This window comes from Chenopodium quinoa, unplaced genomic scaffold (assembly GCF_001683475.1).
Source record: "Chenopodium quinoa cultivar QQ74 unplaced genomic scaffold, ASM168347v1, whole genome shotgun sequence".
NCBI classification, from domain to species: Eukaryota; Viridiplantae; Streptophyta; class Magnoliopsida; order Caryophyllales; family Amaranthaceae; genus Chenopodium; species Chenopodium quinoa.
Genome location: NW_018743616.1, coordinates 4,083,554 through 4,097,122, shown reverse-complemented (window position 1 = coordinate 4,097,122; position 13,569 = coordinate 4,083,554). Strand labels below are relative to the sequence as shown.

General features: G+C 34.3%; 1 protein-coding gene and 1 pseudogene across 1 annotated transcript; one reads left to right on the top strand and one right to left on the bottom strand.

Annotated features, from left to right (window-relative positions):
* Positions 1 to 411: 411 nt before the first annotated feature.
* LOC110682933 lies at positions 412 to 8,764 on the top strand (annotated as a pseudogene).
* An 820-nt stretch (positions 8,765 to 9,584) lies between these two features.
* On the bottom strand, positions 9,585 to 11,082 carry LOC110682932 (probable pectinesterase 15). The gene is made up of 3 exons (XM_021859282.1): positions 10,930 to 11,082; positions 10,026 to 10,232; positions 9,585 to 9,824 (listed from the first exon to the last, which is right to left on the bottom strand). The coding sequence occupies exons 1-3, from the start codon at positions 11,080 to 11,082 to the stop codon at positions 9,585 to 9,587; spliced, it is 600 nt and encodes a 199-aa protein (XP_021714974.1).
* Between the last annotated feature and the right edge of the window lie 2,487 nt (positions 11,083 to 13,569).

Genomic DNA, 13,569 nt, shown 5'->3' with positions numbered 1-13,569 from the left:
TATGCTATGGAGTATTATTCCTAAATAAACAAGAATCTCTAACCATAAAGTATAGCAAATCTTTGACTTGTTTATAAAGAAAGTCATTTTTGAATAACCAAGACAATGTTGTTTTTAATCCCAATATACAACCGAGTGTAGCTTTTAAATTGCGGGTTTCACAGCGTTTTAGTATCTGGACTTCAATTTTATTTAAATTATTGACTCACCATATGATGTGGGAATCAACTTGTTGAATTGCTGCAATGAATTTGTGGATTTTCAAGATTTTGATATTTTTTTCAAATCAAAAGTACTGAATGAAACTAAATACGGAGTAACCATTAAAGGTTATGCAATATAAGCAATGAAATAAATTGAACTGAATAACCTTTAAACAGTACTGATAATAATAACCTTCTAATCTTTTGATTCTACAATTCTTCAGCTTCTGAGCATCCTTACAAGGGAATCTTCACCAGTCTACCCAAATCGGGTGGTGGTGAATTTGGAAAGTATTACAGTCTTCCAGGTCTTAATGATCCTAGAGTTGGTAAGTTTGGTTATTAGAACTCTGTTGGTATAGTCTATGACTTTGACTAAATGCTTACTTGGTTAAATTAACAATTTTCTTTTGACTTGGTTGTTTTATATCGCAGAAAAGTTACCTTTCTCCATTCGGATCCTCTTGGAGTCAGCCATTCGCAACTGTGATGGCTTTCAAGTAAAAAAGGATGATGTTGAGAAAATCATTGACTGGGAAAACTCAGCACCTAAGCTAGTTGAAATCCCCTTTAAGCCTGCGCGTGTCCTTTTACAGGTTTTTTACTTCGTTACTAAGCCTGGTATTGTATTGGTGTGTATGAAGACTTGTGACCAATATACAAATACATTAAGCTTTGTTTTTGTTTCTAGGATTTCACAGGAGTGCCAGCTGTGGTTGATTTGGCTGCTATGGATGCCATGAAGAACCTTAACAGTGACCCTAACAAGATCAACCCATTGGTCCGTTTCCTTTTCTGTATTTATGATGAACCTGAAAATTATAGTTCAGTACTTCAGTGGCTGTGACCCAGTATAATATACTACTATAAGCCATTCACTGTGTTTTATCATAGCAGTCTTGTTTTTTAATTATGTCTCTAACCCAACAAAGAAATGGCCAAAAGGGAAGAGTGTTACCATGTTCCGTGCTTTGAACTAATATTTTTGCTTTCTTTGTACGCATTTCATTTTCTTAAGAACCATATACTTGTAATCTTAACTTTAGTCTCCTTATTATGCATGGCAGGTTCCTGTGGATCTTGTCATTGATCATTCAGTTCAAGTTGATGTAGCAAGGTCTGCAAACGCAGTCCAGGCAAATATGGAACTTGAATTTAAGAGGAATGGAGAGAGGTTTGGTTTCTTAAAATGGGGATCAACTGCTTTCCGTAACATGCTTGTTCCACCTGGTTCTGGAATTGTGCACCAGGTAAGAGTAATTCCTGGATTTTGATCATTTGCAAGGGCTGATGTTTACTCGTATTTAATTATATCATTCTTACTAGAGTGTTTAGTAGGACATTATAATTTTTAATGTACTGGTAGCAGCATACTGGCTTAATCATGTTGTCCTTTTGTTTTTTCCTCTTTGCTTTTATACTTTAATAGTATTCATTGAAATAGAATGCTCCTGGGTCTTCCTGAGAGACCATAGAGTTGGTAGGGTGTTTATTTTTTATATTTATTTTATTTTATTTTAATATTGGACTCTGGTGTGTTTTCTTTTCTTGATCAAATAAGATAGTCTTTTATGATTTGGTTGATTAAATAGAGATTTCACCTACTCCCGTTCCATTAAGTATGATAGATTTTAGTTATTTCTTTTTGTTGTCCCATTATTTAACGTGTGACTTTTATGAGCACAATTATGGTGAGATGAGGAAATATAGGATAATTTTTATTAGTTCACCCGAGGTTTACTTATTGAATTGGATGACTAGAATAAAGTCTAACTGTTAAAAGCACTATATATTGAAAGAGGAGGGATTAGTTTGTTGTAAAACTTATAACAAAGTAATTAGTGGTAATTATACTGCCTATACTCAAGTTCCTATATTTTTCTTTGACACCCAAAATTTTACCAACTCGAAAGGACTCTACATTTTATACAAGTGGCAATATGTTTATGAAGTAAGGTATAATGTTTTCAATTTCCTTGAAATCTTGGTTTCGGGCTTGATTTTTTTTTGGGCAAACTATGTTAACTATTCAAGCTGTGCTTTTTCATGAAATTACAGGTCAATCTGGAGTATCTTGGACGGGTAGTTTTCAACAACGAGGGACTTCTTTATCCCGATAGTGTTGTTGGTACCGATTCACACACAACCATGATTGACGGGCTAGGTGTTGCTGGATGGGGTGTTGGAGGAATTGAAGCTGAGGCAACTATGCTTGGCCAGGTGGGTGGTGCTCATAAGATATTCCTGCTTTACATCATAATGCAAAATTTGCTGCAGTGAATGTTGTTGCTGGAAAGGCTGAAATAAAGTACATGGCTTGATTTAAGTGACATTATAAATAGAAATAAGGGGTTAATATGGTTTTGTGCATATGTATGGTATTAGGTGTTATTTGGTTGACTTTGAATTTCATTCCCATAGGCATTTGTATGACATTGGAATTAAAATCCCGCATCAAATTTCCTAGGAATTGACTAAACTTATTTGGTTATGAAGGCTATTGCAAATCATGGGAATTTTGAGTTATCGCGGGGAAGGGGGGAGGGGATTGGTAAATTGATTCCCATGTTTGTGGGCATTGGAAATTCCCATTAACTTGCACTTCCTACATTTCCACTTTTTATTACAAATCACTTATTTCTAAACTCGTATCAATTCAATTCCTCCATTTGTTTTTTGTTCAACCAAACAATACCTTAGATTTATTTTGGGTGGTCTAAATTGTAATTTGTAGATTTTTTTTTGGGTGGTCTAAATTGTAATTTGTCACGTTGCTTGGCATTTTTTTTTAATTTAATTTTTTTTTTAAAATAAAAAACAAAAAAAAAAATGTTTCTTTATTGCACCACTTCTTTGGTATTCACTATTCTCTGCTCTGTAATACAAGTTTATTTGATGAATTGCTTAACCAAGTGTAGTCCCATGTAAAACAAGGCATAAACAACTGATCTAAATTTAAATGTAGAAAAGAAAAAGAAGTTATACATGCTATTTTACTATTCCTTGTATTAATACTAAGATATCTTAGAAGTTAGAAGTATCTAGGTTCTATGGATCATCTTTTGTTTTGTTTTTAATTGATATTTAAGTCATTATGAAAGAGGTTTTGGATTTCTTACTCCCTAACACCATGTGAGTTTGATTGTACAGCCCATGAGCATGGTTTTACCCGGTTGTTTTGGATTCAAGATGACTGGTAAACTACGTGATGGTGTTACAGCCACAGATCTGGTTTTGACAGCAACCCAAATGTTGAGGAAGCATGGTGTTGTTGGCAAGTTTGTAGAGTTTCATGGTAAGTTGGTGATTTTACATGTGGAGGTGTGGAGGGTGGTTATTGATTAGTAGGGTCATTGCAGAAGTTTATGTTTCTTCTTGCACTTACAGGAGAGGGAGTCGGTCAGTTGTCACTTGCTGACAGGGCTACTATTGCCAACATGTCTCCTGAATATGGAGCAACTATGGGTTTCTTCCCTGTGGATCATGTTACTTTGGAGTACCTAAAATTGACTGGAAGAAGTGATGAGACTGTGAGTTACAACATATGCCTTATCTATTTCTTTCTTTTCTTTTTTTTCTTTTTTTCTTTTCTGTATTTTAAAAGCTTTATGAGTTTTTACATCAAGTTGACCATCACTAAATTTTGTGTTTCCTTACTTACAGGTTGCTATGATCGAGCAATATTTACGGGCAAACAAAATGTTTGTTGACTATAGTGAGGTTGAAACTTGTCAAACTTTTTAGCTTTACCATTTAGCTGTAATGTTGGCATATATGTTCTAATATAAACAAAATTATTCCTGTATCAGCCTCAACAAGAAAGAGTTTATTCATCATATCTTCAGTTGGATTTAGCAGATGTTGAGCCATGCATATCAGGACCAAAACGGTACGTTTCTTATAAATATTTCCATTGGATCTATAGTATGGTGCTGACGTGACCCGTTACTGATAGGCCACATGACCGCGTTCCTCTAAAGGAAATGAAGGCTGATTGGCATGGGTGTCTTAACAATAAAGTTGGGTTTAAGGTAAAACCATCTGCTTAATTTTGTTTACTTGTTTTTTTAAATTCATTTCACTATTCCTCTCTTGTATATATTGTTATTATGGGCTCTCATTTGGTGTTAATTCATTACCTATCACATTGTTATCTTGTAGGGATTTGCTTTCCCAAAGAAGAGCAGGATAAAACTGTTAAATTTTCGTTCAATGGCCAGACTGCTGAATTGAAGCATGGTAGTGTTGTTATAGCAGCAATAACAAGTTGCACAAACACATCAAACCCAAGTGTTATGTTGGGTGCTGCTTTGGTCGCAAAGAAAGCTACTGAGTTGGGTTTAGAGGTTAGTTAACTTGCCTCTTATGATCATGTTTTATGTCTTGCTCTTAGGATTCGAATGATGACGCATTAACAATTCCGTGACATGTTTCTGTAAATTCCTTGGTTGATTGCCTTTTGAAAGGTGGTCGGTTGAATGAATTGAACAAGTTCCTTAAATAATATTTATTTTTACATATAAAAACTAATTAATCTTGTAACACAATTACATTCCTACTTGTTAAATGTTTTACCAATGAAGTAAATTGTAGACTGTTGTGAATAGGATAGGTGGTTCTAGTGACTATAGATTTTATATGTTACCAAGCTCTGAATTTGAGGATTTTGCTTTTTAAAATCTGGTATGTTAAAATCACCTCAAGATCACTTCTGGATTGAGAGATATGCACATATCTCTCAATCCAAATAGTATGTTAAATATGACTTAAAAATCTAGTACAATGGCAAAGGGTCAACTTCAAATGCACATATCTCTCAATCCAGAAGTGATCTTGAGGTGATTTTGTTTTATATATTGTACTAGATTTTAAGTCATATTTAACATAATATCTTGAGCCTCAAGATCACTTCTGGATTGAGAGATATGTGCATTTGAAGTTGACCCTTTGCCATTGTACTAGATTTTAAGTCATATGTAACATACTATTTGGTGGATTGTTTTGCTTTTTTTTATCATCCTTTTCAGCCAATTATATAATAATTTTGTCATCAGGTCAAGCCCTGGGTTTAAAACCAGTCTGGCTCCTGGATCTGGAGTAGTTACAAAATATCTGGAAAAGAGGTAATGGTTTTTTTCATATATTGATGACATAATTTTTCAATAAAATTAATCAAAATGCTGTTTATGGATCATTTATTTTTCGGTTTGTGCTTTATATAGTGGTCTGCAGAAATACTTGGATCAACAGGGCTTCAGCATTGTTGGTTATGGTTGCACAACTTGTATTGGAAACTCTGGTGATCTACATGAATCTGTTTCTGCAGCTATCTCTGAGAATGGTATGTCCATTGTGTGTGTTAATTATGCTTTAGCTCTGTCTGTTATTCTGTTTAGATACTTTCTAGCATAAACTTCTTTGATGTAATCCAAATATTGTTCTAAGTAAAAATAGTTGGCTTGATTTTTGGTTTTTGTAATATTTTTGCTTCTTATTTCAGTCTCTTTTCTATTCTTGATATTTGTTACAAGTCTGCTTGAGATCACTGAAATCCACAGAGCTACATATAGTCTTTAAAATGTAAAAAAAGTAGTAAACATGCTTATATACAGTAGTTGATGGTGAATTTTCAGTGACGCTGCCATTTGTGTAGTCTATGTCTTGTTTGTGATGCCATATTATTATATCATGCATTGCATTAACTTGAATGCTCGTATTAGGGCTACTTTCTAACAACTAAGAAATGCTTCTAATCCACCATGGTGTATTGTGTGCCTGGTTCGTTTATACAGACATTGTTGCAGCAGCTGTGCTTTCTGGTAACCGTAATTTTGAAGGGCGTGTTCATCCTTTGACACGAGCCAACTATCTTGCTTCTCCTCCGTTGGTTGTTGCTTATGCATTGGCTGGAACTGTAAGTACACAACTGCCTTGGGATATGCATGGTATCTAGATTCAATGGTTGTTTATGATAGTTAAAATACACCTGGACACAGATGCAGGGATGAGCTCAGATTGTTTATGGTTTAAGTTTATCTTATTTTTAGTTGTGTATTTGATAATGCATTAATTCCTCATTTTCTTGAGGTTGAACAAAATTGAAGGTTTGTTGAATTGTGGAACTGCATAATTATTTAATACTTATTAAATATCTAGTTCTTTTAGAGTTTTTAATTTCAAGGCCGTGTAAAGTATTAAAAGAATTTGTTTTGCTGGGGGGTAAAACTAAGGGTTGGATGAATGGATGGTATTCTTGTTATATATGTTTCTGTTGCCGCACTTGAGTTTCTGGATTAAATGGTTTTTGAGGAACAACCCTACAACCCTGAAGGAATATATAGAGGTGAAGAAAATTTAACACATTTTGCTATCTGGATACAACTTTGGGTGAATTGGATTATAAAGATGTGTAGGATTCTTGTGGATGGATATTGGTTCTATAATAAATGTATTGCTTCTGACGGTGATTACATCAATGAGTGGTTTTAGTGCCTCTCCCAGGGGATTTTTTGGGACAACTCGTGTAGAATGGGTCTGAATACAGCAGTCACTGCTGTCATGGACTCGTACTTCTTAGGCATCTTTAATTTGGGTTTTTTAATGTCCTGTCCAGATCATGTGTTATGTTTTGTGGGTATATAGTTTGTAGGAGTGTGTAGCTTTTTACCATTGTAGGTTTTCTCGTCTGGGACAGTCTTCCACTTATCTGTGCATGTGAAACAAAAATATGATTAAGAATTCCAACTGCTTATAATTCATTTTATGAAGGGCAGAACCAATAAAGTAACACATAATTCAATGAAATAACTATTTTTCTTTTCTTCTTCTGTCATTTCTTTCATCGTCAGATCAATTATTTTATTTTATTGTAAGGGACACAAAGTTAAAAAATATCAATTAACCCAATAATCTTGCATTTTATAGGTTGATATTGATTTCGATAAAGAACCTATTGGTACTGGGAAGGATGGGAAGAGTGTTTACTTCAGAGACATTTGGCCCAGCAATGATGAGATAGCTCAGGTATGGCCTTTGTAATATGCTCTATAGTAACTGTTTTCAATGATGAGAAATGAAATTTAATGCTCTTTATGCTGGTGTAGGTTGTGTGCAATCAAGTGTATTGCCTGACATGTTCAAAAGTACCTATGAAGCTATCACTAAGGGGAACCCCATGTGGAACTCTCTTGAAGTTCCTGTTGGCACCCTCTATAAGTGGGATTCAAACTCCACATACATACATGAACCCCATATTTCAAGAATATGAGCTTGGATCCACCTGGACCTTTTGGAGTAAAGGATGCCTATTGTCTTCTTAATGTCGGTGACAGTATAACTACCGATCATATCTCACCGGCGGGGAGCATCCACAAGGATAGTCCTGCAGCCAAGTTTCTACTTGAACGTGGGGTTGATCGCAAAGATTTCAACTCATATGGTAGCCGTAGAGGCAATGATGAAATGATGGCAAGGGGTACCTTTGCAAACATTCGCATTGTAAACAAGCTCTTGAATGGAGAAGTGGGTCCAAAATTCACATTCCAACTGGGGATAAGTTGTATGTTTTTGATGCTGCTATGGTAAAAACTAAATCTCTTTTCTATTGCTTTTAAAATGATACTTATGTTGACTTGTTAGTTTTGTTAGTAAGGAAAGTTAATTGCATGAGACTTAATGCATTCAATTTCAATCATAATTGCAGAGGTACAAGGAGGCTGGTCATGAAACCATTGTCATAGCCGGTGCTGAGTATGGAAGTGGTAGCTCTAGGGATTGGGCTGCCAAAGGTCCAATGTTACAGGTAAGTGGATTTTAAATGTGTATTAGGTTTCTTTGCTCTTGTTTGTATGAAGATGCCTAATAATGGAGAATAAATAATGTGATTACAGGGTGTGAAAGCAGTGATCTCTAAGAGTTTTGAGAGATCCACCGAAGTAATCTTGTAGGTATGGGTGTTATCCCTCTATGCTTCAAGGCTGGTGAAGATGCCGAAACATTAGGACTAACCGGTCACGAGAGATACACAATTGACCTCAAAAGTTAGCGAGATTAGACCGGGACAAGATGTCACTGTAAAAACTGACAATGGAAAGTCCTTTGTTTGCACCATCCGCTTCGACACAGAGGTGATTATTATGAACATCCTTTAATTAAAATTCGATTGTTTTGTTTCAGTGCTTGGCTAAATTCTGAAATAATATTTGTATGAAATTGTTTTGTAGGTTGAGCTCGCCTATTTCGACCATGGTGGAATCCTTCCATATGTCATTCGTCAATTGATGAAGCAATAATTTTTCATCGATTGAAATGAGTTTTGGTGGTCAAGTTCGGTCTTCTCTTGCTCTTCTCTGCCTTTCATACAACAAAGAATTTCCAATAGGGATTTTTTGTTAATAAGTGAGGATCTTGTGATTCAAAATTTCATGTTTGTTTTAAGGTAAACTTGTCAAAATGTACCTTAGTTTACATTCTTTATGTGAATTATCACCTTAATTAATTAATTTTATCAAATTAATAGCACTTTATAATTTTCTTTTCCGCTGAAGAAGTCAATTTTTTAACTCCCCTGTTTTCCTCACTCTGTACACTTCCTCTTCCTCCAATGTCAGTTGCTCCAATTATTCTTCCTTCTCCATTTTTTTTCTCTCTTCATTACAATGCTGGAAAATAACAAGGTTGCATATTCTGCTAGTTTTATTAAAATTTAAAGACCGTACTTACAGTTTACCTTGAAATCGTCCGTTAAAACCCAGTCAAAGAACTGAATGTAACCCTTAACACAATAGGAACGAGTTCATACATCCAATTATCTCCACCAAAAACAGTATACCTCTAGTATGTTTGTAAGATAAATACGGAGTACGAGATGTAAAATTTGTTATGATATATGAATTCTACAAAGATTCAGCATCTTTGTTGCTGTCTATTGAGTAGAATGAAAGTTTTTGCTGAGGAAGAAGCCAATCTTTTCCATCAATATATGATACATCCAAATATGATGCTGCCTCATTTTGGTTAAGTTGCTTACTATAAGAAACCCTATTTGCGTAGCTTGCTCCTGGACCCGTGCATTCATATTCTCCGAAGAAAACAGTCCTGTTACAATCACATAATAATCGTTAGAAAACATCTTCTATTTGATCTCGACACTTCTCACTTTAGTCCCTTGCTATAAGTTCTAACGCGTGTACATTTACTTCGTGTAAATAGTAAGTGTTGAGATCAATTAGAAACAGAGGAAATATATTGCATTTATCTTTATTTTTTGATGTTTGCATTTATCTTTATTCATTCATTAAAATTAAACTTTACTTCTCTTATCGTATCCTTATTGTATGTTTCCGGAAAAAAGTTTAAAAGAGAGAATTTACGTACGAGTCTCTAGAGGGATCTCTCCAATTTCCATCCATCAGGAGAAACAACCTCGGACATGTATGTCTTGGAAAACACAACTGTTGAATAGGGTCCCCAAGCTCTACCAAGCCAAATTTTACCACTTCCACCAATGTTGCAATTCACAAAGGAGAATCCTGTGTTTTCATCTTGTGATTGTCTCCCGTGTGCCGTTATTGATCCATCCACCCCTTGTGCATTCCCAGCTATCGAGTTAATTGTGCAATTCTACAATGAAAATACAACCATTTTATTTCAATAACCTTGTCTCATTATTTGTTACCTTGTGAATATATTAACTAAAACCACAAACATATATTCCCTTCGTCTCTAAATATATATATATATATATTTTTTATTTTTTGTGACACTGCTTGACTACTATTAAAGTAAGAACAACATTTAGAAGAGTATGGAGTTTACGATAACCTCGTAGAGTGATCTAGCTTCTCCAAAAATGAAATCAATAGAACCTTGAATGAAGCAATCCTTGAAGTAATGCCTGCCACGATCATCATTAAGTGTGTCTTGAGACCCATAAAATCCACAACCATAAAAGGCAGCTTCATCACTTGATATTTTTAGTGCCACTCCTTGCCCTCCTTCATCTCCTGGAGATGGTTGAGGTGCTGTATTCTTTTCTCAAACACCCCAATGTTCGTTATAACAAAGTAAAATATAATTTTCTATTGCATGCAAAACACTATAAATTCTCTCTCCGCTTTAAACTGTTTGCACAATTTGCTTTTTCACGGTCTCCAAATTACAGGTTTGTTTATTCTCTTTATATTCTTGAGTGTTACACTTTGACTGTCACATATTCGTTTTTTCAAAAAAAAGCCTATGTCTGGTATAACCACTGAGTGATGCATGAATTCGTACTCATATAAAGTCCATACCATTTAAAGATATGTGTATAATGCTAATGAAGAGTCCTAGGGGTCATGGAACAAAAGTGGATACTAATATTATCCACCGTTTTCCTTACCACAACAAATTCTTTGTTTACCTTCTTGTAGGAAATTAGAAATGATAAGAATTTCAAGTTTACACGATATAAAGTGTCTAAATGCATACACCTTAGTGAATTAATAAAACTTATTTATAACTCTTTATCTGACAAGGTTGACTTGTGTCCCTATTTACATTGCTTCTTTATATGGACGGATATTGGGTAAAATGAAGTTTATCATTGGTCATTTGCTCTCAACAAGTCATCATTTTCTTAAGACACGTTTAATTCAGAATTCAAAATTATAAAACTTTGTTAATATAGTTATTAGCTAGGGTTGCTAAATCTCAATATAAGTGCATGCCCAAATTATGTATTTACCTGAAAGCTGATGTTGTAAGCTGTAAATCCAGGACTAAAAATGGTGACTGAGGCACTAGAGGCTGTACCGCCGGTCGATTTCGAAGTGTCATTCCATGAAATTATTGTGTTTTCATAACCTTTACCTTGGATTATCAAGTTGGTTTTTAGCATTAATCGTCACCTTCTCCCTGCCATCATACGTAGATATCATGCACGCAATTAACTCATCCAACTCTAAGCTCCAAAAAAAATAAATAAATAAATAATATATATATATATATATATATATATATTATATATATATATATATTATAAACTACTACTTATGCAATGATTAAATTATTTCTTCTCACACTTTATGTCAAATTGTTGTAATAGAATAAAACGGAGATAGTATTATACTTTGACCTAGGTCATTAGCTACATGGCTCTTAATTAAATTTCATTTATCTATCATTTCAATTTATATTTTTTGTTTTATATGCAACATTTCCATTCCCCACTTATTTAAACTGAACTTAAATTAATTTTACTGAACTGAAATTATTTTTGATAAACTGAAGTTATTTTTACAGATTTTCTATTATAATTCTTCTTTAAGGAATATGAATTTTACTGAACTAGACTAATTTTATTGAACTGAAATTATTTTTAATGAACTGAACTTGTTTTTGCTGAACTTGAATTATTTTTACTTAATATAAGGTGAAGTGAACAGGACCTTACTAATGCATTAATTCAATCATAAATATATATTTTTAATTACTAATAAGTAAATATTACAAAAATTGTATATTATAAAAGCATTAACCGATATAAATCTAATGGGATCTCGCATAACTATGTTTTCCATTAACTATAAATCACTAAATTCAGTCAAAATAGGGTATGTAAATAATGTAAAAGTCAATGTTTGTAAGTAATAAAAAATAATAAAAACAAAAAAAATGAGGAAATGCCGAGTACATAATTAAGCTTTGGACTAACCTGTATATGCCGGAGTCTACAATGATGAGAGTATAAGAAGAGCTAGAATCTGGCACAGCATCAATTGCTTTTTGTACACTACTAAAATTGCCATAACCATGGAAATCTACCGTTAAAGTAAGAGAAACACGGTATAAAGACGGCAACCTAGACCCCCATTTTGACTCACCACACGACTCGTGTGGCTCTTTCGGGTGGTGGTCGTGTTGGTCATGGTGGTGATGTCTTCTCCAAACACGGTCACCAAATTCCTTAAAAATGCCTAGGAAGTCATCAAAAGTACGCGCTTGTTTAATAACAAGGGGTGAAATAGAGGATGAAGAGTTCATAAAAAGGGTGAATGCAATAGAAAGAAGTGCAATGACAAAGGCTAAGAGCCAAAACCAAGAGATGGTTTTGAGTTTCATGACTAAAGCTCGGCTCGTTTACGGGTTAAAGATGATGAAGTCATGAAGGGAAGTGACTATTTCTTATATAATATGTGATCATGTGATGACTTTGTGAGGAGTAGTGTAGGGTGATTAGCGTAAAAGAAATGAATTCATGCAATAGTGAATTATTTATTATTTATAATAAATAATGAAATAGTATATAGATTAATAAGACATTTATCTTTTCTTGCTTGAAAGTAAAGAGGGTAGGAAAAAGGGTAATGGGCAGCAAACAAGATTGGAAGATGGATACGCTAAACAACAGAAAGGGAGAATGATGAAAGGTGCTACATGCGTATGGGTGTCATTCTCAGCAAGTACATTTTGACTTCTTCTCAAAATATGGTGGTAATTCAATCTATTTGATTTTGATGGTATTTGAACTAATTATTGGTTTTTATAACATTGTAGTAATTTAGCTTAAAAGGGATATCATAGCACCGGCCAATATGTTTTGACCCAATTCAAATTACTAAAATTAGGACCGGTTTTGTTCACCTTTTTCGGTCTTATAAGTTCAAATAAGATTAAGTAAATTTAGATAAGATAATGAGTTCGAATAAGTAAATAAGGTGAATTGAACATATCATTATTCGATGTTAAATTGATTGGCGTGTAGCCTGATTTTGACATGTTTGAATCGAATTTCAATAATGAAATACTCCGTAACAAATTGTTAAACTTCATTGTGAAATTTCCACCACCTTCCATCATCACCCTAAGCTACTTTTGCCAACTTACTCCATAGCCCTTGATCCCATGCATGTAATACATCACAAGCATCCCCCCCTCCCCCCAACCCACCAACCCCAAACTCCCACTCTCACCCTAACTCACCTATCCATTGAATTGAAGTAACACATTAGCACAAGTAGCAGTGTGGCACCCCTACACACCTAAAATCAATCACCAAAAAGGTAGATGCAATCTCTAGACGTAACTCCATGCATGCGCATAGAGGCCACAGTACAACGGAGTATCTTCGTCGTATGAGCGAATCCCCGCCTCCCTGCTTCACTCCAAAAATGTGTGCTATAAGTAAATGCATTTTTTCTCTACAATTATGACAACTAAGTTCTTGACGTCCTGATTAGTAAGTGGTAATAAACAAAAATAATAGAATTGGATCTTAATGTAAATCTTAACTGGCAATACTTTGAGGGAAAAAACTAGCTCATACTTAGAACTTGTTCTAATTTACTAAACTAAAATATCTGAACTGATTAGAGTTAAACTGAAT

Excerpts from the sequence above, each read along its gene's own strand:
- LOC110682932 (XM_021859282.1), bottom strand. The coding sequence starts at position 11,082 with ATGCTAAAAACCAACTTGATAATCCAAGGTAAAGGTTATGAAAACACA. Across the intron at positions 10,233-10,929 it reads CTTACAACATCAGCTTTCAG|AATACAGCACCTCAACCATC; the intron begins GTAAATACATAA and ends GTTTGAGAAAAG. Across the intron at positions 9,825-10,025 it reads AAGCTAGATCACTCTACGAG|AATTGCACAATTAACTCGAT; the intron begins GTTATCGTAAAC and ends TTTTCATTGTAG.